The sequence below is a fragment of the Rana temporaria genome, chromosome 9 (genome assembly GCF_905171775.1).
Source record: "Rana temporaria chromosome 9, aRanTem1.1, whole genome shotgun sequence".
NCBI classification, from domain to species: Eukaryota; Metazoa; Chordata; class Amphibia; order Anura; family Ranidae; genus Rana; species Rana temporaria.
Genome location: NC_053497.1, coordinates 102325276 through 102350206, shown reverse-complemented (window position 1 = coordinate 102350206; position 24931 = coordinate 102325276). Strand labels below are relative to the sequence as shown.

General features: G+C 47.6%; 1 protein-coding gene across 2 annotated transcripts in view; it reads left to right on the top strand.

Annotated features, from left to right (window-relative positions):
* The window catches only part of ZDHHC15 (zinc finger DHHC-type palmitoyltransferase 15), a 66592-nt gene that overhangs the window by 32857 nt on the left and 8804 nt on the right, over nucleotides 1-24931 (top strand). For both annotated transcript variants that reach the window (XR_005743573.1, XM_040323992.1), the window contains exons 8-9: nucleotides 3044-3176; nucleotides 24708-24834. Coding sequence is in view for 1 of the 2 variants with exons in the window: in XM_040323992.1 (XP_040179926.1) it covers nucleotides 3044-3176; nucleotides 24708-24834 (260 nt within the window). In the remaining variant the exon portion in view is untranslated. The remainder of the gene's footprint in view (nucleotides 1-3043; nucleotides 3177-24707; nucleotides 24835-24931) is intronic.

Genomic DNA, 24931 nt, shown 5'->3' with positions numbered 1-24931 from the left:
TGATAGCAGCGCAGCTATTGGCTCCCGCTGCTGTGAATCAAATACAAAATTAAAATAAACCTTTACAATTACTTTAATACCACTTTAAGGATACACCAGGAGTCTGTGTGTGTTGAAGGATCTTCTCTTGGACAGAATTTTATTGTCCAGTGATCTCTGCAATTCACATCCTGGGAATGGGTAACTGGAAGGTGAGTTATCTCATCCGCCATACTTGGATCAAGGGGGTTGGTCTCTTCTAGAGGTTTTTAATCTAATATGCCGTGAATCAGGGATTCCAGATGTGGACATCTTGGCCTCCAGATTCAACAACAAATTACTTCTGTTTTGTTACCAGAACTTTGTATCCTCTAGCTGTAGCCTCCAATGCCTTGATAATATACTTCCCTCCAGTGTGAATACTACTTCCTCTGCTCAAGAAAATTGAAGCATAGAGGAAATGGCGAATAATTGCAGAAGAACATCGAACATAGACATACTCAGACCTGCTGCTTAAGGCCTTCTGTTCCAGTCTGCTTCTCAGGCTCTGACTTTAATGGCATGGCTGTTGAAACCCAGGTATTAAAGGATATAGGGGTTTGTCAGGCAGCAGTGACATCAACCGTTTCAGAGCAGGCACATTAAAAATGTGTCTGACAGCTTCTCTTATCTTCTGATTTTGGACATCTGTCATGTCTCAAACATGCTGACAGCTCTCATCCTGAGAAAGGGGGTGGTAGATCTCTGAAACCAGTAGATGAGTAGCTGTCAGACATTTGTTGCATGTGCCTGAGCTGGAATTCTCCTGGGTGTCATTGGTGTCTGGCCACTAGACAATCCGCTCCATTTTTAAAGCTCATGAGCCCTGGATATTTCAATTGACTTTTAAAATCTGTGTCAATCCTAAGGAAACCTACTGATAAAAACACTACCCTGAGTACTCCTGCTACTCCCTACATTATTTGCCATTACCTGCACTTTCCTTTCTGTGTCCTATGGTAGCATTGATTCAATAAGCTGTCAGTATGTAACCAGAAACTGTTGCATTGTTTCTATCTGCATTCATCACACAAAGACCAGGACAGTTCTACTTATATATTTTTTTCTTGTACTTGATAATGCCTAATATCTAGAAATCTAATATAAACGCACAATGTTCAACTACAGTGTTGATGTGTATTGATAATGCACATATTTTGAGGTTCCTGTACTCAGTGTAAAAGAAAATAATTTCTTGAAGATGTTTTGAAGTAGTATTAATAATGCAAAATACATTGTGCATTTAGCAAACTGCACTTTTTTTTTTTTCTTTTTATTCCTTCTTTTTTTTTTTCATTTGTCATTTTATAATAAAAATCTGAACCAGGCATTAAAACTCTGCGGCAATTAAAAGCTTTATATCATAAAAATCTACAGACTGGTAATATGCAGTATATCGTGAGTACACCCCTCACATTTTTGTAAATATTTATTTTGTTCTCTTTTCATGTGACAACACTGAATAAATTACACTTTACATTGTAGCAAAGTAATGAGTGTACAGCTTGTATAACAGTGTAAATTTGCTGTCCCCTCAAAATACCTCAACACACAGCGATTTAATGTCTAAACCGCTGGCAACAAAAGTGAGTACACCCCCTAAGTGAAAATGTCCAAGTTGGGCCCAAATTGTCAATATTTTGTGTGGCCACCATTATTTTTCAGCATTGCCTTAACCCTCTTGGGCATGGAGTTCACGAGAGCTTCACAGGTTGCCACTGGAGTCCTCTTCCACTCTTCCACTCCTCCACGATGACCTCACGGTGCTGGTGGATGTTGGACACCTTGTGCTCCTCCACCTTCTGTTTGAGGATGCCCCACAGATGCTCAATAGGACTGGAGATTTTCTTTGCCAGTCCATCACCTTTTACTCTCAGCTTCTTTAGCAAGGCAGTGGTCGTCTTGGAGGTGTGTTTGGGGTCATTATGTTGGAATACTGCCCTGGGTCCCAGTCTCCAAAGGGAGGGGGATCATGCTCAGTTTCATTATGTCAGGTACACGTTGGCATTCATGGTTCCCTCCTCACCTGGTTGCCACCACACATGCTTGACACCATCTGAACTACATAAGTTTATCTTGTTCTCATCAGACCACAGTTCATGGTTCCAGTCATTCATGTCCGTAGTCTGCTTGTCTTCAGCCAGCAAACTGTTTGCAGGCTTTCTTGTGCATCATCTTTAGAAGAGCCTTCCTTCTGGGATGACAACCATGCAGACCAATTTGATGCAGTATGCAGCGTATGGTCTGAGCACTGACAGGCTGACTATACCCCCCCTCACCCCTTCAGCCTCTGCGTCAATGCAAACAGCACTCATTTATCCATTTCCCAAAGGCAACCTCTGGATATGATGCTGAGCACGTGCACTCAACTTCTTTCGTCGACCATGAGGACTGTGATGAGTGGAACCTGTCCTGTTAAACCGCTGTATGGTCTTGGCCAACGTGCTGCAGCTTCGTTTTGGGGTCTTGGCAATCTTATAGCCTAGGCCATCTTTATGTAGAGGAACATTTCTTTTTTTTTTTTTCAGATCCTCAGAGTTCCTTGCCACGAGGTACATGTTGATCTTTCAAGGACCGGTATGAGAAAGCGAGAGCGCTGACACCAAATTTAACACACCTGAGACCTTGTGACATTAACAAGTCACATGACACCGGGGAGGCTAATTGTCCCCAATTTGGACATTTTCACTTAGGGGTGTACCCTTTTGTTGCCATCGGTTTAGACATTAATTGCTGTGTGGTGTTATTTTGAGGGGACGGCAAATCTACACTGTTATACAAGCTGTACACTCACTAATTTTATATTGTAGCAAGTGTCATTTATTCAGTGTTGTCACATGAAAAGATATAATAAAATATTTACAAAACTGAGGGGGTCTACTCACTTTTGTGAGATACTGTAAAATGTTTACCTTTTTAGTTTAGATACTTTTAGAAGATGTAATTTAACAGGCAGAGGTGCACAGTAGGTACATGTAAATTAATGCTGAAATGTTTTTATTATTTTTTTTATTTTTTTACACAGGGCGAGCTATCAAATAGTCGTGCAAAATTCCATGTCCTTTTCCTGCTTTTTGTCGCTTTGATGTTCTTCTTGAGCCTAATGTTTCTCTTTGGATATCATTGCTGGTTAGTGAGTCTAAACAGAACTACCCTTGGTAAGCTGCATTGTAAACTTCCTATTACCATTTGCCCATTTGTGAGGCATTATAACTCTAGAGCTTATAATTATAAATGTAAGTTTGCTTAAACACACAAATTGGCATTGCAAGCCTTTGCATGTTTTTATTGGTTTCCCCAAAAGAGGGGAAGAACACACACCGTGTCTCCTTTTTCTCTACATTCTATGCATCTATTATTGTTTTTCAATATGTTAGAGAAAAGGATGGTAAGTTAATGATAAACTTCATGAAATACAATAAATTAACCAGAATATCCGTTATCCTTTTTATATCATTGGAAAAAAGCATGACATCAACTGCCGACTGTAGTCCACCTTGTCATCTTTTATGTGTGTGCTATTCTACACCTGCTGTAAATTTATTTTTCTATTGGAAATCATCCAGCTAGCGGGTGACCCTATTAATGCACGTTGCCAAGGAGATTTATAGATTTCCTAAAGATATGGTGAACATTAATGCCCTTCAATGTGGTTATGTAAATTTACATTATGCTCATAACTAGTACAGACTAACTGGCACAGACAGACTTAAATGTAGCTACTTCATTAGTGTAATTTGACAAAGGTGCTTGGTACTTCTTGCATTGGTAGGCAGGTCTTAATTTAATTATAATAATTTGTGTATAATTTTACAGAAATGGGACCTTCATTCAGTGGGCATATGATTAAAAGAATTCTATTGGGATTACCAACCTGAACCAGTACTCTTTTATGTTCAAAGACTTCTGAGAAAAATAGGGTTTTGGGGCCAGGGTGGCCCAAACAGTTTTTAATGTGATGGTAACACCAGATATTCACTGCAGGCAAATCTTCCAGGTGCATGTGTTTTTTAAATGAAGGATTTATTCCTCGCCAGTGAGTAGAGAATTTCACATTGCTTTCTTTATGAATATTATCCAATTAGGAACACCTGCGCTATTACCAAATTTCGGGCTGTATTAAAATGTAATCTAATAGAAGCCGCTAAAACACCCCTGTGTTACAACTTAAACCACAAAATGAAATCAATAAAATAAAGTCTGCTGTATGAACTGCATCTTTAAAAATATTCCACAGTTTCCTGTTCATTAACCCTATTGCTTTAGTATGGATTCCAATTTCCTGTAGTGTTGAAGGCCTGTGTTAATAAACACATGGTGTAAATGTTAAATTTGTAACAAGCTCAAACCACATTGATAGTTTGGACAGTAAGGTTCTAATCTTATCTGTGTCATACGACGCGGGACACATGGCAGGCTATAAATCATGACTAGCTGGGTAATGCGCCACCTCTTGATGAAGGTACACTGGCACTGACAGCAAGTCCTTCCCTATATGCAGTAACTCTTCCCATACAGGAAGTGCTGCAGTTTTATTTTCCACCAGTGTGTTGAAGGTGATGGTAACTGAAGCGCAGCTATCTGTATGATATGACCAGCTTCTTAAGTGATTCCAGCAGGGAATAAGATTAGTTGACAGTATCTATTCTTATTGATGGGAGGCTAAGATGGATGGTACCCGGGTCTGCTGTGATGAAGACCAAAGTTTTAGCGGGGATTGCCTGTAATGCAACCTTTTTGGCGCTGCACCCTGCGTTTATAAAACCCAGCGCGGTTTGGTACTGACCAAGGTGTTATGGTAGGGTGCTGTACTGGTCCAGGGCAATTGACCCCAATGTGAGAAAGATCTGTAGTGACAACTCATCGTGATGGGTGAAGTCCTGGGTCCCTGTCCTTTAGGCAGGATCCTGTTGCAAGAAATAAGTGAGTGTTCTTTTACAATGGGGGTTCTTTAAGTATGACCCATGTTTGGGCTGCCTGGAGGTCCTTCCTCCTTTCACTGGGGGCAGGGTAGTGGTCTGTGTCCTGGGTTGCTGCTGAACCCTTGTGCTGTCTGTGAGTGGACTTGTTTTATGTCACTGCTGGCACACTGGTGTAGTGTTTATCCTGGTCCAAAGAGAGCTCAGGGTTTGTTTTTGGTATTTCTCTGTAATCGAGGCTTGCATGGTTTTACTCTGTTGACACGTGTGCATGAGCATTGCGGACTGGACTGTTTCAGATTGTAAAGCTTTTAAGTGCAGCAGCAGGGGGTTTTGCTGGCATATCGGCAATAAAGGCAGCTTCTTTATTCTGGGACATGTGAATACTACCTTTTGGGGATGGACATTGGCAGCCAGATTGTTCTCTAGGCTGGGTGGATAGTGAGGAGGAGGAGCACAGCTGAGAAGGGCGCAGGTGCACTGCAGTCAGGTCCTGAGCACTCTAGACATAGCCCTGCTGTGTTTACATTTCCTGATAGACCATAAGTGACTGGTGCATCTGAGCCACTGTGTTTGGTATTGTGGCACTGCAGGGACCTTAACCTATGTCACAAAGGATGAGTTGGCTGTAGCATTGGCAGGCCCAGAAGGAACAAATCCTGGAAGTGGTCGGAGTAGAATTTTTAAGGAAGGTCAAGCAGTGGTGTCTACCTCTGACTCCAAGCCAGAGGAAACTCATAAGCTTTTTGTTTCTCAAGCTGAGAGGATGTTTGTACAATCCCTTTCTGAGATGGTTTGTTCTCACTTCAGGTTACCTCCAGCTGAGTCGTCATCATTCATTCATTCAGATATTCCTCTTTGGGATCACTGCAACCAACTCAGAGTTCACAAGCCTTTCCATTGCACCCTCTTTTTGTTACGACCCTGATTCTGAGAACACTCTGTCTCAAGTTTAGACTCCAGCTGTAGAGGCCTATCAGAATTAACCACCAGCTTACTCTCACTGAACTATAAGAGTATGGGGTCTATATCATCATATCCTCTGATTGGAGCAAAACATGTAGTAATAGTTTAATACTTGTTAAACTATGTAGTAACCTTTGTCTAGAGAAATGACAAGGATAAGTCTTTAGTAAGTGCTTTCTGAATATATAGGTAGTGGACTTGAGTCATGTAGGAAATTAGCACTCCTGGTATAACATATAGAAGCAAACCTCAATATATTTAGAGCAAGTATCTCAACAGTTAATATGTATTTCTGAAAGAGAGAGATGAAGGTAGTCCAGACTATGGGTAGCAACACTAACTGTATGACAAAATAGTCTTTAAACACAAGCAGTTAAAGAGGTAGTGTGGACCAGGTCAGTTTGCATAGGAGTAGATGGTAATCCCAATGTGCAGTAATATGCTCTATATAATTATGCAGTTTAAGAAGTAGTGTAGACCAGGTCTGTTTGCACAGGAGAAGATGGTAATCCCAATATGCAGTAATATGCTCTATATGCTTATGCAGTTTAAGAAGTAGTGTGGACCAGGTCTGTTTGCACAAGAGAAGATGGTAATCCCAATATGCAGTAATATGCTCTATATGCTTATGCAGTTTAAGAAGTAGTGTGGACCAGGTCTGTTTGCACAGGAGAAGATGGTAAACCCAATATGCAGTAATATGCTCTATATGCTTATGCAGTTTAAGAAGTAGTGTGGACCAGGTCTGTTTGCACAGGAGTAGATGGTAATCCCAATATGCAGTAATATGCTCTATATGCTTATGCAGTTTAAGAAGTAGTGTGGACCAGGTCTGTTTGCACAGGAGTAGATGGTAATCCCAATATGCAGTAATATACTCTATATACTTGCGGTTAGGAGGTAGTCCAGACTGGGATAATAAGCACAGGTGTATAGCTGGTGGTCCATCTATCTAGTATAGCAAATAAGATCTGGATCCAAGTATCCCACAAGTGAACTTCAAGGTTGGTGTGAGTTGGTGGAGGGTCTCCAGGTGGCGACAGGGTCCAACAGGAATATTCCAACAACCTGTCGCCAGTGCTGGAGGTTTAAATAGCCCGGTCTCCCATGCACGCCGAGCGCCGCACACTGGAACGCACTTCCGCGTTCCAGCGTGGAGCGCAGACGTCCGCGTACCGGAAGTGACGCGGATGTCTATGTGAATGGAGCGCAGCTGTCATAGTAGGTAAAGCTGCGCTCCTAGTACCCAAATTTACGCTAATAGCGTTACACTTTTAGAGGAGATATATGGTAAATGGGATCACCCGAATAGGGTGTTTGTGCCGCCAAAAAGGTTTTCTCTTCTCTAACCAATGGAGTTAAGGGTGGCTTTTTTTCCCCCACACTGATCAACAGGAATACTATCTTTTATGTAAAAGTGGAAATGGATATTTTGTAAACATTGACCACTAGCTGCACAGGCTAATTCTGACATTTCTCTCATACATGTAAAAATCTGAATTCTTAGCTAGAAAATTACTTGGAACCCACAAACCTATTTTTAAGCCGAGGCCCTATAGAATAAATTGGTAACATTTTTGCAGTTTTTATGTTGCACAATATTTGCACAGCGGTTTAACAACTGCAATATAATACCCAATTCTTTTGAAAAAATATAAGATAATGTTGCTCCAATGAATTGGATACCTAACATGTCACGCAATAAAATTCTGCATGCACATGTAATGGTGGTAAACTACGGTACAGAAAATAATCCATAGGTTCCATTTTATGGTGATCCCGATATGGACCAAGACGATGTTCCATTCGGACCTGCAGTCACGCCTTTTTAGGAGCTGCCAGTCTCTGTCACTGCCCCCTGTCACATATCCCCCCCCCACATTCAACCAGAGTAGTGTCCTCTGCCCCCCTTCACTCTCCTACCTCAGACAAAGCAGTGTAGGAGGCTTAGTACAACATTGAACAGTGTGGGACCTGCCAGGGTTAACTTTTATTAATCATCAAGTGATTGGCTGCTAGGACTGCCCTGCAGCCAATCACCTGCTGGTTAACTCGAAAAGTTGATCCAGAAATGCCCTGCCTCCCACTCCACCCACCCTCCATTCAATGCTGTACGAATCCTCCCACACTCTGCCCAGAAATACTCTGCTTCCTGCTATCTTCTCTGTCAAAGGTAGAGTGAAGGAGGACAGGGGACACTACTCTGGCTGTGTCTGGCGGTCAACTGTGTGCAGTGACCATACAGGGGAGTTTTTGGGCTAGCTGTGGGTGTTTACAAAGTGTACCTTTTTTTTTTTTCTTTGCTTGTGTCTGGCTTTTTTTTACCTGTATGATGGTGCACGATGGTTTGCCATTTTGCCCTGGTACACCATGGCGCACGTGCGTTCGCAGGAGTGCTGCCATGCACAGCAGTTGTTTGCTGGCCATGACGCACATGCATTCGCAAAAGCACCGCTGGACTTGGCAGTTTGTTTGGCGACCATGGCGCACGTGGCTTTGCCACACATGCGCAGTAGCCCTTATGGGCACATAGAGATTCGTGGTGTACGCGAATACAGCCATGCCCATTTGCTGGGACCGCGCATGTGCATGTGTACGCACACACAGAATGTTTCGGCGCACAGCCAGCTTATTTAAGCTGTGTATGCCAAGCATGAAGTGCTTCCAGAAGGCAGTTGTGCGACACAGAGCAGACTCTAAAACCAGGCATTTGCAGGGGTTAATTTCTCCTTACCCGGGTCAAATGAGTCACCAGTTGTTGCTTGACAGGCTAAAGGTGCTTGGCAGGATTGTTGCATAGGGGCTTGGTGAGCCCTATTAAAGGGTCTCCCTTCTGATGTGTGTTTAAATCTACACCCAAGTACTCCCTTTTTGTGGCTAGTAAATGTCTTCAAAAAAGAGTAGCAGGACTAACCCTACAGGGAAGGGCACACCTATATCAGTAGTTCCTGATGAACCTAGCCGTGTCCCTAGTGTTGTATCCCCTGAAGGACCAGAGGCTCCCGGGCAATCTGAGCCGCTGCTTCACCCTCTATCACTAGGGATGAACTATCCTCAGCCCTAGCTGGGTTGGAGCACAGGATTGTTTTCATGATTGCCTCCATCCTGCAGTGATCATTATTAGTGCAGTATCTAGTCGAACAAACTGTGAATATTTGTCCTCAACATACATTAAATATAATCAAACCATAAATCTGATTAAAATTAAAAAAATTGGTCCAGACATGGACAACATTGAGTTTTTTAAGTAGATCTAAAGGACAATTTTTGTTTTTTAATATTGGATAGTGTAAGGTAGGGTTATAACCCCTGTCGGTTTTATTTTTGCCATCTATGTCCCATTGGAAATATTTGCCTTCACTGTCTGCCCCATAGCCAAACCAGGAAATGAGAGGAAATCCCTCCAAAGTGAGGGAATCCCTGGTTGTCACCAGAGTCAATAGAACTATAGTGGCCCCTTTGAAAAATCTCCCTTCTATTCTTGTTCTGGAGACAATCCAAAATTTGGGGGTTTATTTAAAATTTTTCTTCGGTGATCATTGTCATGTTTACTAATAGAGAGTGCAAGGCTCCCTATCTGGGGCAAAGACAGCAATACAAATCTGACCAGTGTTCTTATCCTCCTCTCTCCAAAACTAAAAAGTTTTGCCTTTTAGTCAAGGATGTATAGATGAGAGCAAGAAAATAAGTATGCATCAGTACTCAACTAACTTTCTAGCAAGTAGTATTCTGGGCATCTGGTTTGTTTAGGGGCTTCGGAGGCTGTAGAGGGATCTGCCAGCCATTTGGACCAGACCTTGTCATATTTTTGAGGGCAGCCTCTATTGGCAGAAGTGTCTTTGTATATGCTTAAAGGAGTTGTAAAATAATTTTTTTTTTTTGCTGAAATGACTGTTTACAGGGTATAGAGACATAATGGTTAACTGATTCCTTTTAAAAATTATTAAAAATAGATAAAAATCAATCATATAATGTACCTGCAGTTTCTAGTTTCGTTTTTGCATGTTGTTTCCTGCTTCTGTGATGTACAGAGCCACAGAGCCAATATAGGGCAGTGATGGTTTGGAAAACGAAACTGATTGGTGCTGAGGGGTTTTAGACACCGTAATCGCACCACCTTGATTAGTGACCACAGAGAGAAAGCTCCCAGTACTGTGGTTATCAGGAAACAGACAACCAGGAAGTGTGGAGATCAGAGAAGAATTACAGGAAGCTATTAAGATAAAAAAAAAATCCTTTACAAACCCCTTAAGCTGTTGATCAGTTTTTTCAGGGAGAGGGGAGGGGTGTAAGTTTGCGCCAGCTGAGGGCTATGGCTTTGCAGGCATAGAATAGGAGCAACGCCACCAGGGTGCATCCCGCTATTGTAGTGCTTAGTTGTTCTATCAAGCCTAACATGCAGATTGCCATAGAAGGTTGTAACTAGTATTGTTGTAATTTTGAGTTATGGAAGCCAATATCTCTTTCCAGTACCTGACAATAGCCGTGCATGCCCATAAAATATGGGCAAAGTCTCTGGGAGTCCCCCCACAACGCCAACACCCAGGGGGGAGTCAGGATTAATTTTGTGTAGTCTGTGAGGGGTAAAGTATGCCCCGGTGTATCATCTTGAATTGAATCAGATGATCTCTTAGAGAGACGAGGGAGCTAAAAGAGGAGGCCCATATGTTGCCCCAGTCATTGTTCTCTTTAGTTATACTTCAGCAGGTTCAGATCTACTGTGATTATAGTTGCTGCCCTGGAATTATGCAGCCCAGATGGCAGGTTCCCTTTAGTGACATGAGCAACGGCTTGTATGCTTTTTAAAATAAGATGCTCACAAATGGAACATGACAAAAACGATACTTCCTTTTCCTATCATTCATCTTATATGGCATTTGTGGATGTCCTATAATAGCTGCATCATTTTCTAGGGCCTAAATATTATTACCTCCCACCTTCCCTTGCTTCTTTGAAAGCATGCCAGTTATGAGTCTGTATCTGCACGATAGTCTTTCCGTGACTGCTATGTTGCAATTCTGTGCTTGAAAGCAGCAGCAATGCCACTAATATTATAATGGTATGTTGCTGTGGCAACCCACTCATTGATTTCTCAAACTCCTGAGTAATTATGAGCCTTTATTGCGGGGGATTATTGCTTAATTAGGAACATTCTGTGTGCAGTGTCTGCACAGTATTTTCTAGGTTGTGCATAACTAGTAAACATTATCCCACACTCTCTTGAAGGACCCCTTGTCTGCAGAAGTGTTTCTGCAGTACAGTTTGTTACTAGGCCTCTAGGGCAACAAAACAGGATTACTGATTGACTCATTGACAGGAATACAAGCTGAAAGGCATGAGAGTGTAGAATGAAGCATTAGAACACACAGGTAAAATGCAGTGTGTGTGTGCGCTGCTCTCCCCCCTCCGTGCCCTGTACCATTCTCTCTTGCCGCTGCTCTCCCCCCTCTGTCAGGATGGAGAGTGGCGGTAAGAGCCGCTAAATCCAGGTCCTACATTTTCCGAATGAACAGAGTCAGTGATCACTGACTCTGTTCATTCATATAACTGAGCATCGTAACCTGTGTTTACGATGCTTCAGTTTATGAATGGAGAGGAGCTTCTGTCTCCTGTCCATTCATTTCCAGTGCAGCTGAGAAAGGGACTGGGGAATCTGTGTCCTTAGTCCCTTTCTCTGTCTCAAAGGGGAGATGTCAGAGGTCTGTTGAGACCCCTGATATCTCACCAAAGCCCCCCAACAGGGCTAAGAAAAAAATAAATAGCAATAAATAATTATTTGTAAAAAATAATACATATTAAAATAAACACACTGACACATCCACCCAACTAAGAAATCATCACAGCCTGATACTATCGGACAACGCCACAGCAGTGGCTTATGTGAACAAACAAGGGGGCACAAGGAGCCCCTCTCTAAGCCACATCTCCAACCAGATATGTCGATAGGTAGAAGGGAACCTACTATTGCTGGAGGCGGTCCATCTAAAGGGGTAAAACAACCAAGTGGCAGACTTCCGCCGCCAAGAGATCTCCCAAGAGGAATGGGTATCCTACCCAGAGGTTTCAGGGAAATTACAGCCCGCTGGGGAGCACCAAATATAGATCTGTTTTGCATCTCGGAAAAACACTTCGGTGAATCCTTTCTTCTTGCTAAACCAGCAAGATCAGCCAAGATCAGCCTCTTGGGATAGACTCCCTCCAAAACCTATGGGATTTCAAGATGTGCTATGTGCTAAATTCCTACAAGAGCTGACAAAACTCATACTGATAGCACCATATTGGCCCAAGAGCCTCAGTCTCTCACTAGAAGAACGGTGGATACTTCCTCACAGGAACGACCTGACAGGCCGAAGACAAGGTTTAAAATGGCCGGCCTGGTTACTGAGGAAGACATCTTGCGATCCAAAGGACTCTCAGATAAAGTGGTGGCAACGCTTCTGAGTGCTAGGAAGCCGAACACCAGGGCCATCTACCGGAAGACCTGGAGAAGGTTTAACAGCTGGTGCGCTGAAAGTAACAGACAAAAGATGGATACACCGACTATTCTTGAGTTCCTACAGCAGGGTGCTGATAAAGGTCTAGCGCTCAGTACGCTGAAGGTCCATATAGCAGCGCTGTTGGTGTACCGTTGGTCTCTCGCTTTTGCAGAGCGTTGGCAAAATATTTGTACATCAGAAAACTTCTGAAAATTCTTGTGCTTCCAGCGAACATCGGAATGTGCTCTGCCAAGAGGGATATTAACCACCTCAATACTGGGCACTTAAATCCCCTTCCTGCGCAAGCTATTTTTCAGATTTCAGCACTGTCACACTTTGAATGACAATTACGCGGTCATGCTACACCATGTGAAAATGTTATCATTTTCTTCACACAATTAGAGCTTTGGTGATGATATTTAATCACTCATAGGTTTGTTTTTTTAAATAAAAAAATAGACCAACATTTTTGAAAAAAGCAGCACTAACTGGCATCACGTTTGGGCACTGGTTGGTGGCACTTAAAGTGGTTGTAAACCCACTATTTGGACTTTTACCTACAGGTAAGCCTATAACAAGGCTTACCTGTAGGTAAGGAGAATATCTCCTAAACCTGCACGGTTTAGGAGATATTCCCCCTGCAATATTCCCACGGCTGAAGGACCGGCATCCGCCGGACCCTGCCGATTTTAAATCTCCCGCGCGCACGTGCGGGAGTGACGTCATCGCCACTCCAGCCAATCACAGCGCTGGAGCGGCGATACCCTGAAGACACGCCGGAGCAAGATAACATCCTGCTCGGCGTGGACCAGGTAAGTGGTACACACCTCGTTCCCAGGTAAGTATTTCATAATAGGCTAGTATGCGGTGCATACTAGCCTATTATGCCTTTTGCATTGCAGGTTTGGGAAAAAAAAAAAAGTTTATGCGGTTTACAACCGCTTTAATTGTAATCGGGGCACACTGTGTCCTAGAAAAATGTTGTTCTGAGCGGCCGTCATATGACAAACATACTTCCACTGTGCAGTTTGTTTTGCACAGAGTTGCATCTCCTGGGGTCCCCCAGCGGCTCCTCCCTGCATTGGTTAACCCCCTGGGAGAAGAGTTTTTCCCTGGGGGTTACCATGCGGCCATGCTCCTGAGTCCAGCATTTGCGTCTATAGACACAGAATGCTGAACTCGACCCCACCTGCATCATTGGATTTGATTGACAGCAGCGGGAGCCAATGGCTGTGCTTCTATCAATCTATCCAATCAAGAGCTGAGAACCCCGGCCAGAGAGGTAGAGCATGTCTCCAGGGGAATGAATGGGCTCAAGTGAGTAAAAAAGGGAGACTGGGGGGCCAGTCAGTGTCAAGCTTTTTCCACTCTGGTAGTGCCTGATCGGTCCACTCTGGTGGAGCCTGATCGCCCCACTCTGCTGGAGCCTGAATGGCCCACTCTTCTGGAGCCTGAACAGCCCTCTCTGCTGGAACCTGAACGGGAGTATCGCATTCTACTGGAGCCTGAACAGGGGTGTTGCACTCTGCTGGAGCCTGGACGTGGTCGGCCCACACTGGAGCCTGAAAGGCCCACTCTGGTAGTGCCTGATCGGTCCACTCTGCTGGAGCCTGATCGCCCCCCTTTCCTGGAGCCTGAATGGCCCACTCTTCTGGAGCCTGAACAGGGGTGTCGCACTCTGCTGGAGCCTGAACGGGAGTATCGCATTCTACTGGAGCCTGAACAGGGGTGTTGCACTCTACTGGAGCCTGAACAGTCCACTCTGCTGGAGCCTGGACGTGGTCGGCCCACACTGGAGCCTGAAAGGCCCACTCTGGTAGTGCCTGATCGGTCCACTCTGCTGGAGCCTGATCGCCCCAATCTCCTGGAGCCTGAATGGCCCACTCTTCTGGAGCTTGAACGGGAGTGTCGCACTCTGCTTGAACCTGAACGGGAGTATCGCACTCTTCTGGAGCCTAAACAGGGTGTCGCACTCTGCTGGAGTCTGAATGTGGGCGACACACTCTTCTGAAGTCTGAATGTTGGCGACACACTCTTCTGGAGTCTGAACGCGGGCGACACACTCTTCTGGAGTCTGAACGCGGGCGACACACTCTTCTGGAGTCTGAACGCGGGCGACACACTCTTCTGGAGTCTGAACGTGGGCGACACACTCTTCTGGAGTCTGAACGTGGGCGACACACTCTTCTGGAGTCTGAACGTGGGCGACACACTCTTCTGGAGTCTGAACGTGGGCGACACACTCTTCTGGAGTCTGAACGTGGGCGACGCACTCTTCTGGAGTCTGAACCGCGGGCGACGCACTCTTCTGGAGTCTGAACCGCGGGCGGCGCACTCTTCTGGAGTCTGAACCGCGGGCGGCGCACTCTTCTGGAGTCTGAACCGCGGGCGGCGCACTCTTCTGGAGTCTGAACCGCGGGCGGCGCACTCTTCTGGAGTCTGAACCGCGGGCGGCGCACTCTTCTGGAGTCTGAACCGCGGGCGGCGCACTCTTCTGGAGTCTGAACCGCGGGCGGCGCACTCTTCTGGAGTCTGAACCGCGGGCGGCGCACTCTTCTGGAGTCTGAACCGCGGGCGGCGCACTCTTCTGGAGTCTGAACCGCGGGCGGCGCACTCTTCTGGAGTCTGAACCGCGGGCGGCGCACTCTTCTGGAGTCTGAACCGCGGGCGGCGCACTCTTCTGGAGTCTGAACCGCGGGCGGCGCACTCTTCTGGAGTCTGAACCGCGGGCGGCGCACTCTTCTGGAGTCTGAACCGCGGGCGGCGCACTCTTCTGGAGTCTGAACCGCGGGCGGCGCACTCTTCTGGAGTCTGAACCGCGGGCGGCGCACTCTTCTGGAGTCTGAACCGCGGGCGGCGCACTCTTCTGGAGTCTGAACCGCGGGCGGCGCACTCTTCTGGAGTCTGAACCGCGGGCGGCGCACTCTTCTGGAGTCTGAACCGCGGGCGGCGCACTCTTCTGGAGTCTTAACAATTTCTTCCAACTTTTTGGCAATCTTCACTCCCAAAAAAGCTGCACCCCTCCCATTTAAGTGCAGTCCATCTCTTCTATAGAGCCGGTAACCAACTGCAAAGTCAGACCAGTTCTCCATGAATCCAAACTTCTCTTCTCTGCACCAGTTCCTCAGCCACTTGTTAAGCTCTCTAAGCTCCTGCTGCCTTTGTGGTGTGGCTTGAGGTGCAGGCAGTATTTCTGAAAATACTGCCTTGAAGGTCCTTTTTTTCAACATAGTCCCTATGTCCCTGAAATCATTTTGTAGAATGCTCAATCTTCCTCTAACTTTGTCATGGGTACCAATATGTACCAAGACAGCTGGGTCCTCCCCAGCCCCACGCAACAATCTTTCCATCCGATCTGCAATGTCCCGAACCCGAGCGCCTGGTAAACAACATACTGTTCGGAGGTGACAGTCTTTGTGACAGATTTCCCTCTCTGTCCCTCTAATAGTTGAATCCCCTACCACCAGTATCTGCTTATCCTTTCTTGTAACCTTGCTCCTATCTTTACCAGGGGAGATGTTTCCAGGGTCCGCCTGGCATTTTGTTGGAGTCACAATGTCTGGTACAGCCCCAATGTGCACATCACACTCTACTGGAGTTTGCACATAAGCATCATACTCTGCTGGAGTCTCAACATTAGCGTCACACTCTTCTGGAGACTGAATGTGAATGTCACACTCTTCTGGATTCTGTACGTGAGCGTCACACTCTCTTCTGGAGTCTGAATGTGGGCGACGCACTCTTCTGGAGTCTGAATGTGGGCGACGCACTCTTCTGGAGTCTGAATGTGGGCGACGCACTCTTCTGGAGTCTGAACGTGGGCGACGCACTCTTCTGGAGTTTGAACGTGGGCGACGCACTCTTCTGGAGTTTGAACGTGGGCGACGCACTCTTCTGGAGTCTGAACGTGGGCGACGCACTCTTCTGGAGGCAAAAAACCACAAGGATTTACAACCCCTTTACCAGATTCCAAGACCTTTAGGAAAGGTCTAACTGTGCGAGAAGGAGGAATAAATGTTTTTTTTTTTTTTTTTTTTTTTTTTTTAAATCCTGCCCTAAGCTGTAGACTAAGATGCAAATATTTTCTGGGGTAGTAGGCTGTGGCTGGTTTCTTTTTGTCTTATTGCTTGTTTTTTTTTTTTTCCAAATAACAATTTTTTATTTTCGAAAAAAGGTCAATACAGAATGTAGCAGCATTTCAAGTGTAAGATAATAGAGGTAATACAAAAATTCCAGCTGAATGTGCTTACACAGCGGCCACATTCTTGGTTATACATTCAGTAACGTATAAAACAACTAGGTAACAAAGAGGAGAGGAGAAGAAGTGAGAGGGTAGAGTAGAAGAAGAAGATGGGGAAGGAAGAGAAAAGAAAAAAAAGGGGGGAGGAGAGAGAGAAAAAAGAAAGAGAAGGGGGGAGACTGGGGGAAGGGGAGGGGGGGGGAGCAGGCAGGAGTGTCGGGTGAGGTAGTGTACCTTGGTGGTCTGTTGTCAGCTCACGGCGGGTCCTCCACCGAATGCCACCTCTCCCAGACCAGGTCATGGTCCTCCAGCCTATCCCGAATCCTAGCTGTCATTTTTTCCATAAGCTCTACATCCTTGACCCTAGCATAAAGGGCTTCCTGGGGTGGGGGCGTTGGTTTCTTCCAATAAAGTGCTATCAGGCACCTCGCAGCTGTGGTTATGTGTCTCAGGAGTTTCTTATAGGGTTTAGCTATGCGGGGTTGGGATAGGCCCAGTAGGAACAGCTTCGGGGAGAGGGGTATGGGTGCCTCCACGAGGCGGGTCAGGAGCTCTTGCACCCGAGTCCAAAACTGGACTATCAATGGACAGGTCCAGTAAATGTGGAACAATGTGCCCCTGGCCTGGTTGCACCGCCAGCATCGGTCAGAGGTGGAAGGATAAATCCTGTGGAGGACGTCTGGGGTCAGGTACCAAAAGAACAGCACTTTATATGTATTTTCCTTATAGGGGTGCAGATTGAGCTCTTGGCCGCCTGCCTCCAGACCGCCCTCCACTCATCCTCTTCGAGCTCCCCTCCCAGCTCCTTCTCCCAACGGAGCATGTAGGTGTGTTTGCCTTTAGTTTGTAAGGGGTATTCATTTAGAATTTGATAGATATCTGATATGAGGCCCCTGCGGGCTGTGCCCTCGAGTATGATGCGCTCAAATGGGGTCGGTTTTGAGAAAAGGAGCCGGGGGGCCATCGTGTGGGCGTAGTGGCGGATCTGTAGGTAGCTGAAAAAGGCTTGTCGTGGAATGTCGTGTTTGGCTTGGAGCTCAGTGAAGGAGTGCAGGGTGCGGGATCTGGGGTCTACTAGGTGACCAAAGTGAAACAGATTTCGCGATGCCCAGGGCCATGACATCTGGTGGGTGAGACTCGTCGGTAGTTTAGGGTTATAGAGGAAGGAGGTCAGCAGGGAGCTATCAGACGTGAGTCGACAGTCTTGGGCTAGCCTCCTCCAGGTACTTTGCAGCTGCCGCATGGAACCCAGCAAACGTCCGGGTTCCACCGTCGCGTTTGCGTTCCATAAAAGATTATTGGGGTGTATTGGGGCCAGCCAAATCTTTTCCACCTCCGTCCACCTGTTGTAGGACTTCTGGGGAAACCAAGATGCCACCGCTCGAAGTTGCGAGGCCTGGTAATATTTGACCAGGTCAGGGAAGGCCAGTCCTCCCTCGGTGCGCGCGGCCGTCATGACCGAACGTGGGATCCTGTGGCGCTTGTAGTTCCACACATACCGGAGGAGGTCCGCTTGTAGGGCGCGCAGGTGAGCGTACGGGACCGGGATTGGTAAGGTCTGGAAAAGGTACAGCAGTTTTGGCAGGATCACCATCTTTATGGCTGCTATCCGGCCCAAAAGGGATATCTGGTGAGACTTCCATTTATGGATCAACGCCCTTATTGAGCTGTATAGGGGGGGAAAATTGGCCTGGTACAAGGATGCGAAGTTCGGGGTGAGCTGGACCCCCAGGTATTTCAGGGAGGTTCGCTCCCAGTGGTACGGGAAAACGGACTGTAAGTGCAAGGCCTCGGGTCCGGGCATATTAATTGGCATGGCCATAGACTTGGACGTGTTGGTTTTATAACCCGAAAGGACCCCGTAGCGTTCCAGTTCCCTTTGTAAGTTGGGTAAGGAGATGCGGGGACGCGTCAAGGTCAGAATGATGTCGTCGGCAAAGAGGGAAATTTTAAATTCCCTTCCCCTTACTGGGATACCCCGAATATCCGGGTTGCCGCGAATCGTTGCTGCTAGAGGTTCTATGCAAAGGGCGAAGAGGAGGGGGGACAGAGGGCACCCCTGGCGAGTGCCATTAGTAACGGGGAAGGTGGATGAAGTGGCAAAGGGAGTTTTCACCTGTGAAATCGGATTAGTATAGAGGTGTCGGACCGCCTGGAGGAAAGGTCCCCCAAAACCCATGTGTCTTAACGTGGCGAGCATGAAGGGCCAGCCAAGGCGGTCAAACGCCTTTTCTGCGTCTAGACTCAGGAGCAAGGACTCCGAGCCCTCCCTGCCCGCCACGTCAATTAGGTCAATCACCTTTCTCGTGTTGTCTCCCGCTTGGCGGAGGGGGACAAAGCCCACCTGGTCTTTATGGACCAGGGAGGGTAAGACTACGTTTAAGCGGAGGGAGAGGACCTTCGTAAAGATCTTAAGATCTGAGTTCAGCAGGGCTATTGGCCTGTAGCTGGCGCATAATGCGGGGTCCTTGTCTGGTTTAGGGATAAGGGTGATAAATGATCGCTGCATGTCTTGTGGGATGGGGGTGCGTTGTAGAAAGGCGTTGAAGAGCTTCGTCATATGGGGAAGGAGTGTGGGGAGGAAGGTCTTGTAATATTCGTATGGGAACCCGTCTGGGCCTGGGGATTTGCGAGCGGGTAGGGCCTTAATGGCCAAGGTCAGTTCCTCTCCTGTAATGGGAGCGTTTAGGGAGGCCAGGTCCTCCGGTTTTAGCCGAGGGATGCCCGCCTGTGTCAGGTATCGTGTCATCCTATCTAACAGGTCCGGGGAGGGGGGGTTATGGGGGATTTCTGGCTTGTTGTACAAGTCCGCGTAAAATGCTGCGAATGCATCCGCAATACTTTGGGGGTGTGATACAATATTACCCGATCTGTCCTGGACCTGGTGCGGGGTGGAGGCGAGTGCGCGGTCTGTTAGTTTCCTTGCCAATAAAGCTTGCGCCTTGTTGCCCTTGTCATAGTATACCTGTCGTAGGCGAACTAGGGCTTTCTCGACTCGACCCAGCGCCAGGTCCCGGAGTGTTGACCGTACCAGGGCGATACGTTTAAGGAGCATTAGGGAGGGTGAGGTCAGTAGGCGATTTTCTAGGGTTCGGAGCTGCGTTTCCGCCTGCTCTCTAGCCGACTCAGCGTTCCGTTTTAGGGCCGAAGAGATGGCCATGCAACGTCCTCTGATTACCGCTTTATGCGCGGCCCATAGAGTGGCAGTGGAAATGTCCTGGGTGTCATTTTCGTTAAAGTAGAGTTGAAGGGCAGAGTCTATTTCCATTTTAGAGGGGGTGTGCTTGAGAAGGAAATCATTTAGACGCCAGTTATAGGGCCTACGGGTGGGGGCGTTCAGGTCAAGGGTCAAGGTAATGGGGGCATGGTCGGACCAGGAGATGGGCAGAATCCGTGCTGTCTCAGTAACACGTAACGTGGTGTTGTTTAGTAGGAAATAATCTATGCGCGAGTGCGTATGGTGGGGGGATGAGTAAAATGTAAACTGGCGGTCCCCTGGGTGAAGCGCCCTCCAAGCATCAAACAAAGCATGCCTCCTCGTTAGCTGACGGAAGAGCCTAGAGTCCCGCAAGGCCCTTGCCTGCGAGGCCCGAGGATTCACCACCAGGCGATCCCAGGTAGCCGAATGAGGTAGATTAAAGTCCCCTCCCACTACCAATAGGTCGTGGGGGGATCTGGCCAGACGAGCAAAAACCCGACCTAGGAATCTATGCTGATGTGCATTGGGGGCGTACAGCGTGCATAGGGTTATGTCCCGTGAGTGCCACGTTCCCCGCAGTATAATGAAGTGGCCTAGGGGGTCTATGTAGGAATCTGTGCAGGTGAAGGGGGTGCCCTTTTTTACCAAAATTGCTACCCCTGCCCGTTTCCGTGAGCTAAAGGCCTGATATATTAAGGGGAAATATCTGGACGCGAACGCAAAGGAGTCGCCCTTAGAGAAGTGCGACTCCTGTACCATTACTATCTCCGCCCCTGACTGCCTAAATTCCCTAAGTGCCAGATGACGTTTCCTGTTGGAGTTAAGCCCGTGGACGTTCAGGGATAGTAACTTAGCCATACTGTGGGTGGAGTGACCGTGGTTCATACTTAGCTGGAGTCAGATGCGTTGCATTCGGTTCTGGGAGGGCGAGTGGAGGAGCCGCCGGGCCGACAGCCACCTGGACGCGCCGTCGGGTCCTGCCTGCGGGGGGGGGGAGAGAGAGGTGTCTGAAAAGAAAGAGAAAGATGAGAGCAAAAGACCAAAAAAAGCACACATCAACATTCAACAACGTGGGCCCGAGTGGCCTAGGGGCCCTCAGGTCCCAACAGTTCCTTAAGGACCTCCCGGCCGAAATGTCCAAAAATGTGGGTCGGGGGGGCAAGGGGGTGGCGTGGAGAGGTTCCACTAGGGGGATTGGGAAGGAAGGAACTCTCAGGCTATCAGCCATGGGGGGGGTCCGTACTCAGAAGGGCAGCCTCTACGGTGTCTCGTCCAAGACAGGCCCGATGTGTAGCGTTAAGGTAGGGCTGGGGCAACCGGGGGGTAAAATAACTGAATAATAACAAAAAAAAATAAAAATAAATCAAGAGGGCTTCATGTAGATTTCTGGGCGGCTCTTGTGGCCAGGGCGGCCGTCTCAGGTGGGGCTGTGCCTGGGGGATTTTCGGGCAGGGTCACGTCCCCTGGGGCGTCTGGGCGGGGGGACTCTCTGCCAGACCACTGGTGGAGGGGGTGGCGTGGCCACAAGGTCCCAATCCGGCAACTGGGGGACGGGGATGTCCAGGGTTCTGCAGAAGGCGTCTAGGTCCTCCGGGTAACGCAAGGTGGCAGAGGTCCCCTGGTGGGTGGCGGACAGGCTAAAGGGAAAGCCCCATCGGTAGACAATGTCTCTGTCCTGTAAGGTACGGAGCAGGGGTTGTAGTAGCCGTCGTTTCTGCAGGGTGATCCAGGAGAGGTCCGGGTAGAGCTGTAGTGGGTTGTTGTGAAAGATTAGGTTGCGAATGGGGCGCGCTTTACGCATTATAGCTTCCTTCATCGGGTAGGAGTTTACACGGCATATAACATCGCGCGGTTTGGAGGCAGGACCCTTTGGCTTAAGGGCTCTGTGGGCTCTATCCATCTCAATGGGCTTGTCAGCTGGTGCGCCCAGTATGTCGTTGAATAAATTCTGGAGGGTCAGCTGGAGGTCCTCCGCCCCGTCGACTTCGGGGAGACCGCGTATGCGGATATTGTTGCGGCGCCCCCTATTGTCCAGGTCTTCAATGTGCCGCTGCATGTCCCTGAGCATAAGGTGATGGTCTGATGCCTGAGTTTGGGTGCGGTGCACCGCCAGTTTAGTCTCTTGTATCTCCTCCTCCGCCATCTCCACTCTGTCAGCTAAGTGCTTGAGGCCTGTGTGTAGGGCCTGTATTTCAGTGCGGCATGTCGCCTTAACGTCTTCAATCAATTGTTTGAAATCCTCTTTCGTGGGGAAGGCCTGCATATAGGACTGCCATGGCGGGGGAGGATATTGGGGAGCTCCTCTGGTGCCAGTGGGGTTATAAAGTGGATCGGTGGGGGACGGTCGGTGGCTGGAGACCAGTTCTGCGTGCCTTCTGGGCTCTAGGGGGGGGGGGGGGTTGATGGGATGAGTCCCATGGTTCGGACCAGGCCTCAGCCTGATCCCCCAGTGAGGTGGGGGCCCCTCCGTGCCACGGGGTGCTATTGCTGGCCATGGCTGCATATGAAGGGGGAGAGATCCCTCTCCGATCTCCGACCTCGGGCTGGATGGCCTGATGGATCTGTCCCCTGGCTGCAGGGGAGGTGTATTGAGGCCTAGCGCTGGCTGAGACGCTGCCCTGCTCTGGGGAGCTCATGGAGGCCTGGGAGTTGGTGGGGGCTTGGAGAGCCGGAAAGTCCTCCCCAGTGAACGTGGGAGAGGAGGAGTGCTGGGCCCCGTTTTGGAAGTCCTGATCCGGGGCGGTGCGGAGCAGACGGGGGAAGGCCCCCGTACATTGGGTGTCCCGGTCCCGGGGGTCGGGGATGGTTGTGGCCTGTGCCGCATGGTCCGCGGCAGGGGGGCAGGGGTGCGGGGTTCCACTCACCCGTTGCTGGGAGCCATCCGGGCTCTCAGAGGAGGCCGAGGTCTGCGATCGGGTCGGGGATGGCTCTGGATGGCTGGTCTGAGGTGAGCGAGGGGGAGATGTCCCTGTGTTGAACGTGGCCGCGTCCGGCGCCATCTTGTCCCCTTCACCCGGCGGCATGTCGGGTGGCTTAAAGTAGCGCTCGAAGGTCGTGGAGGAGCCTGGCGGGGGTTGGGATGATCCCCGTGCCTTTGTGGATCTGGTGGTCCGCGAACCGCCCATGGATGGCTGCAGAATCCCCCGGTTTTCTGCCTAAGTGCTGCGGGCTGGAGAGGAGCTCTCAGGGGATGCTTCCTTCCAGGCTGGCTTCCGGTCACGCCCCCCCCTTATTGCTTGTTTTATTATTACATATGCCTTTTGGAGAAAATTTTAAAAGGGTGTTAGCAAAGTATTGCAACCATTGGGATAAAACTACTGAAATCCATCTTCACTGTAACGCAATTGTCTCGTAAAGGCAATGGAACTTTGCAGTTAATGTCAAATCGTCACTATAGTTGGCCTACAGTTACCATTAGGAAACTTTCTCTAGAATGTTGGCCATCTGGAGCTCGGTCATGTGTTTTGCCTGAAAATGTCTGAATTTATAGCCAAGAATTTATAGATCAAGACATGCATGCAGTTTCAATGCCCATCTTTTTGCCTTCAGAAGGGCAGGATATTTATTGTTGTGAAATACACAGTAATACCTGATTTCTGTTTTTGTGTGAGTTTTCGTATATTCGTTTTTTTCACTCCAGCAGTATATAATGAGTTTGGCAATTGTAGAGAATGCTTAAATAATGCATTTAACTACACCGTTAGATTTTAGTTTTGGTTGACTAAAATGTACTGGAGATTTAGTAGATTAAAACAATTGCAGAAGACTAAAATGTGACCAAAACGGCAAGTGCCATTTTAGTCAAAAGACTAAGACTAAAACAAAATTTTCTGCCAAAATGAACACTGCTGGAGCACCTCTTGAACTACTTCAATACTGGCCACCCCCTTCCTGACCAGGCCAATTTTCAGCTTTCAGCGCGGTCTCGTTTTGAATGATAATTGCGCAGTCATGCAACACTGTACCCAAACTTCATTTTTTATTTTTTTCCCCCACAAATAGAGCTTTCTTTTGGTGTCATTTGATCGCCAATGAGTTTTCATTTCTTGCTAAACAAATAAAAATGTAAATAATTTTTTTTTTTCTCCTGCTTTTGTGTTCATCCCTGGTGGGTCTGCACTGATAATCAATGCACTGATTAATCGTGCACACCACCCCCCGTCAGAAGAGCCGCTGATTGGCTCTTGTCAGCACGAATAGAGAAAAAGCCGATAAACAGCACTTCTTGGTTACGATGTGACCAGCTGTTATTGGACACAGCTGATTACATGGTTAGGAGCCTATGTCATAAGCTCTTTACCAAGATCGGAGATGCGCTGTGTCAGAGCGTCGCACCGTACCACTGGTTCATCCTGCTGGACATCATATGACACCCAGTCAGGATAACTTGACTACTTTTCGGCCTTCATTCTGCTATATGGTGAGCGGGAAGTGGTTAAATTTATATAGTTCAGTGGTGGGCAACTTGAAAATTACAAAGGCCCTCAAATGGGGCCCCCGACACTTCCAGAGGGCTGCACAATAGCAGCACATTTTTGCATCTCAAATTTCTGTCCAGCTGCATGTTTTGCAGTGTATCGCAATTAACACTGAAGAAGTTGGGAGTACAATTATACCCAGCATTGGTGCCAGCGAATGTATTCATGACTGCCAACATTGGTGTCCAATGGACGCAATAATATCCCCCAGAACTGGTGTCTGTGATATTAACCCCCCCCCCCCCCCACCCTTCTGCCACGTGTTGGGCACCAGTAATATAGTTACTTAATTGTAACAGATTTCGATTGAATATTTTCTTTTTATATAGTCTAAAATAAAATGGGAACTGTGTGAGCTGAGAAAGAGATATTTGTAATAACTGCTTTTGTCCTTTTTCTTACCTTCTATAGAGGCCTTCTCGACCCCAGTGTTTCACAGTGGTCCTGATAAAAATGGCTTCCACCTGGGCATTAGAAAGAACTTGGAGCAAGTGTTTGGGAAGCAGAAAAATCTATGGTTAATTCCTCTCTTCACAAGGTAGGCTAGCAGGTTTTTGCATACTTTTTTTTTTTTTTTTTTTTAATAATATTTTATGGTGGTGTTGGTCAGCTTACATGGTATAGGGTGCCTGACA